At 46.7% G+C, this 5,275-nt stretch overlaps 1 protein-coding gene across 1 annotated transcript in view; it reads right to left on the bottom strand.

Moving 5' to 3' along the window:
* Positions 1-2,447: 2,447 nt before the first annotated feature.
* The window catches only part of GON4L (gon-4 like), a 78,282-nt gene continuing 75,454 nt past the window's right edge, over positions 2,448-5,275 (bottom strand). The window contains exon 28 of the mRNA XM_019662497.1: positions 2,448-3,127. Coding sequence (XP_019518042.1) covers positions 2,978-3,127 — 150 coding nt within the window. The 3' untranslated portion in view covers positions 2,448-2,977. The remainder of the gene's footprint in view (positions 3,128-5,275) is intronic.

Genomic DNA, 5,275 nt, shown 5'->3' on the forward strand with positions numbered 1-5,275 from the left:
GTGTTGTGTCAGATTTATAAGATGGAAAGATTATAAAATGGCCAAATTACATTTCTCTAGCATTCTGCTTGTTGGGTGTCTAAAGAGACTAAGTTCTAGAGAAATTTCCAGGAGTACTATTTTCCAGACTTGACTCAGCTCAGGAGATGGAGACGACTGCTTCCCTTCTCCCTGCCAGGCACTGAGTGCTTGCTTCCTATATTTACACCTTTATCCAGGGTCCCTGAGAGCCTCACTGAACGCAGCTGAGTCTGGCAGCCTTGTGCGTATGGCATAGCCCTTTCTACAAGTTCCTGAAAGACTCAGGTACTAAACCCTGACCGCATACACTGTGTGTAATGATTAACTTATCTTTAGTGCATACAGAGTAGTACAAGCTGTGTGCCACCTTTGGGAGATTTGAGAAAATACTGACTCAAGTCAATTTCAGTAGAGTTTAATTCTCACCATACCCAGGTTGTTGGTATAAAGAGTCAGAAGTTTGAGTCCCAGATCTGTCACTTATTAGCTATCTTAGGGTCTCTTAGCCTATTTCCTTCTCTAATTTCACCTTATCTAATAGTACTAATAATGCCAAACTTTGGGGGGTTTGTGAGAATTAAATCACATACGTAAAATACCTCACACACAGTAGGCAACCATTACATGGTAGCTAGCTACCATTTATAACTTGCGTTTTATAAGCTTCATCTGAAAAACTACTGAGGAAGACAGTCTGAGTATACAGCAGCTTTTTCACTGAGAGCCAGCTTCCTGTACCCCTAAACTGCCTTCCTGCTCAAGGAGTCCCTATGAGAAATACAACTTCCACCTCTGACCCAATCCCATCTGTTTAGTGGGACTAAGGTTCTAGCGTCAGACTGAGAGATACCAGCCTTACAGAGGCGGCTCACCAAGCGCCTACGGCTGGAAAGCTTGAGTCCATTTAACAGATCCCTTCCGATATGGTCTGCTCCTCCGATTGAACCCTGATTTATACACCTCCCAATATGGAATCGGGTCTTCGATTTATGTCTGCAGTGGCTCAGACACACTTCCTCCTCGGTCCCACCAGCACTGCCTGCCTTTCCCCACCATGTCTTGTTTGAGTTACTATAATAATTTGCACATGTGTTTCTGTGCCGCCACCCACTCTTGCCCCCTCCCTCCAATCCATCTTCACAGGGCTCCTAGGTGAGCTTTCTAAACACAGCCGATCGTGCAGTCCCTTAGTTGTCCTTTGGTGGCTTCACTGTGCCTTTGTTCTAATTATTTTTGCCATATGTGTGTTACAAAGTTCAAACCATACAAAAACACATCATGGAAAATCAGGCTCCATTCTTTCCTCTCTAGAGACAGCTTCTGTTACCAAATTCTAGAGACAAAATTCTACACACAAAATACGCATTTTTTTTAAAACACAAAAATGTACTCTTCTGTACCTTGGTGTTCCCACGTGCAGTTATCTGTGAGGAATGGGTTCTAGAAACATCCTCCACTCCACCCTCCGCAGATGCTCAAGTCCCTTCCATGAAATGGCGTAGCATTTGCACAGAACGTACACACATCCTCCCGTGTACTTGGAATCCTCTTTAGATTACTGATTACACTTAGTACACTGCAATGCTACGTCAACAGTTCTGCTGTATTGCTCAGGGAATGACGAGAAGGAAAGTCTGAACATAACCATCGTAGGCCTAACTACATAGTACATTTGTTTTCTGAGTAGTTTCGATCCCAGATAGATTGAATCCATGGATGCAGAAACCACGGATACAGGGCCAACTGTATCTTGGAAATCGTATCTGTCAGGATTCTTTCCTGTAAATTGAGTGCCTGCTCTAAGTAATTTAAAAAGGAATGAAGTGGCACACAGAACCTCCACCAGTGTCACCGCTCAGCAGCCACTGACAACATCCCAACCACAGCAGGAGAGGGGCGCTGTGATAATCACCAGTGCTACCTGTAACAGCCACACTGCAGTCCATGCTAATGACAACGGCACCTACGCCCGCGACACCCCAGTGCCTCCACCCCCCAAAAAAGCAAGATGCCGCTACTCTTCCCCCACCGGAAGATGGCCACTGGCCAGGACCCACACCTGATGGGCCAGCCTGACCCTTAGCTGCAAACAAGGCTGGGAAAACGGCTTCCGTCGTTGAAAGGCTAACCTCATAAGCGCCATGCCTGATTGTTTTTCATGAACGTGGACTAGGGAGTCATATGGCAACAGCATCATCTGCACAGTCCTTAGAGGAGACTTACCTCATTGCTTTTGTCGTCCGCTGAATGTGAGTTCTTAAAACAACTTCAGCAAGGTCACAACAATTCAAGACTAATACACCAAAACCAATTGTGTTTCTTTATACTTGCAATGAAAAATCCAAAAATGAAATTAAGAAAGTAATTCTATTCATAATAGCAGGAAAATAAAGTACTTAGCAACTTAAACAAAAAAAAANGACTTGGCCAAAGAGCTCACCAAAGTCGACCTGCGACGCTGGGCCAGTTTCATGGAGGCCGGAGTGGAACAGGGTGACCTGGAGGAGCTGCTGCACGAGCTCCGCAGTCTGGCCCAATGCTACCAGGACGGAGACAGCCTCACAGACTGAAGCTCCAGGAAGGGGGAGAGCTGCTGTACAATAAAGGGCGGATGCAGGCGCTCAGTGTCTCAGGATTGGCTGCACCCACACGCACCTATTACATGTTGGAACACTGCTCAGATCACAGAACCATGAGTGTGTACCCTCAGGACAAAGAAAATGGGGGATGACGCTGAGCCCGACCCTCGACACTATGTAGAAAGTAGATTCCAAGGTCTTCAGAAAAGACTAAGTGAAGCAGAGGATGGCAGAGCCAGGCAATGCCAGCCTGCGGTGTCCTGGTCCTCGGCCCGCGCCTCAGTTGTCTGCTGAGCTCAAAGTACAAGCACCCTGTCCCTCACCAGGGTGCGCGTAGGCTGGGGTCCTGTGTAGATGACACCCACATGCTGCCCGTGTCACTCATCCAGCTCTTCCTCAGACAGAAGGTCCCCGCGGTCAGACAGCTGGTCTGCATTGCTGGTGCTGGCCGCGTCGTCCTCATCCTCAGAGCTGGCCTCACACGCGGTGTGGAAGAGCTGCATGAGTTCTCGGAAGCGGTGGGACACCTAAGAGGAGAAGAGGGCTGGTCCCGTTCCGAGCTAGCGTCACCTCAGCATGAAGCCCTACATGCCAAGGTGAACGGCCTGACTTGTCCCACACAGTAGGGTCGTGAAGGCTGTCCTCCTCACACAGGAGACTCGGGGTAAGAGGCTGTTTGAGCCAAAATTCACACCCGCCTAAAAACACAACTAGAGTGGGAACTCGGGGGCCTCTGCCTCAAAACCCAGTGCCCTTTCTCCTCTAAAACCAGCACAGCCACCCTGATGAGTCAGGGCTGACCTTTACAGTCACCAGTTGGTGTCACCTTCCTGGTTGGCCAGCGCCCCCATAGTGCCTCTGGGCTTGGGGCTCCCACAGGCCCCGCTCACCTCGGTGGGGGTCTTGTTTCCNAGAGCTGCCTTGGGACGCCAGAGGGCCCTGGTTTGGATCCCACATGTGAGGGCCAGTGACACTGCCCTCTACAGCTAAGATGCTGAACAACAGGTCAGCCTGGAGCTGGGCTGCTGTGAGTTGGCAGCGACGGCATAGGCTGCAACCCCTGCTGCAGTGGGTTGCCATGGGCTACCATGTGTAGCCAGCGGCCAGCGTGGGTAGCCAGCAGCCGATGTGAGTGGCTATCCAGAAGCCGGCAACCGATCTGCCTCGCCTGGGAAGAGCGCAATGATGGTGCCAACTTGAACCAGTGAAGCAACATCCTCCACAAATAGACTAAAGAACAGGGGGACAGCAACTTGTCTGTTCGCCTTCCCCCAATTCCCCAGCGCTGTTCCCATCCCCTAATTCCCCAATTAAAAAAAAAAAAGTGTGGTATTAGCATAAGAACATTAGGTCAGTGGAACAAAACTGAAAGTCCAGAAATAAACCCTTATTTTATGGTCAACTAATTTTCAACAAAGACTTTAATGGGGGGAAAAATAATTTTTAACACACTGTACTTGGATGATTGGATATGTACCTGCAAAAAACTGAATTTTGACCTTACCTCACATCAGGCATTCAAAATGGATCATAAGTCCTAAGAAGTAAACTATAAAACATTTAAGAGAAAATCTTCCTAACCTTGAATTAGGCAAAGATTTCTTATGTATGACACCAAAGATATGACCCATACAAGAAAAATTTGATAGACTGGGCTTCATCCAAATTTAAAACTTTTACACTTCAAGAGACACCATTAAGAAAATAGAAAAGCCAACAACTAGGAGAAAAATATTGTAAATCATATATCTAGTAAGGGACTCATATAACTCATTACTAATTAATAGGTAAACAATTTAAATAGACATTTTTCGAAAGAAGACATAGAAATGGCTGAGAAGATAATGAACAGGCTCAACATCACTAGTGATTAGGAAAGAGCAAATCAAAACCACAGAGAGATCCCACTTCACACCCACTAGGATGGATTATAAATCAAAAAGACTTAACAATCAGGACCCTTCAGATATTGCTAGTGCATATATACAATGGAAATGGAAATTTTCCAAAATGTTTCCACATTGGACAACAGTCTGGCCATTCCTCAAAATGGGAAACAGAGTTTGCACATGACCCAGCAATTCAACCCATAGGTATCTACCCTACAGAAGTGGAAACATGTCCACACAAAGACTCATGTTTAAACAGCGTGAGACTGTTCATGGCAACATTATTCATAATAGCTGAAAAGGATATAACCCAAGTGCCCATCAAGTTGTAACGGGATAATCAAAAAGGAAGAGAAACCAGTACATGCTACGACGTGGGGAACCTGAAAAACCTTATGCTGACACTCCAGACACAGAGAGTACATACTGTGTGATTATGTGAAACGTCCAGAAATGGCAAATTTCTAAGGCAGAAGTTCAGTAGTAGTTGCCTCGTGTCGGGGTAAGAACAGGCTTTAACTGTAATCACACAGGCGCATTTGGGGGGTTTAGGGAAATGTATTAAAACTGAATTGTAATGATTGCACAACTCCGCATGTTTACAAAGTCATTGTACGCTCAAAATGGATGTAAATGATACCTCAATAGGGTCTTTAAAAAACTGCAGTCAGACTTCCTCCTTCCCTCAGTCCTTCGCATGGGTCATAGCTGCATCGTGGTGTGCTGGCTCCCCCGGCCGCCTGGCCGCCTCCCCTTCCTCAGGATGGTCCCTCACAGTCTTCCCAG

This window comes from Hipposideros armiger, unplaced genomic scaffold, assembly GCF_001890085.2.
Source record: "Hipposideros armiger isolate ML-2016 unplaced genomic scaffold, ASM189008v1 scaffold_378, whole genome shotgun sequence".
Classification (NCBI taxonomy): domain Eukaryota; kingdom Metazoa; phylum Chordata; class Mammalia; order Chiroptera; family Hipposideridae; genus Hipposideros; species Hipposideros armiger.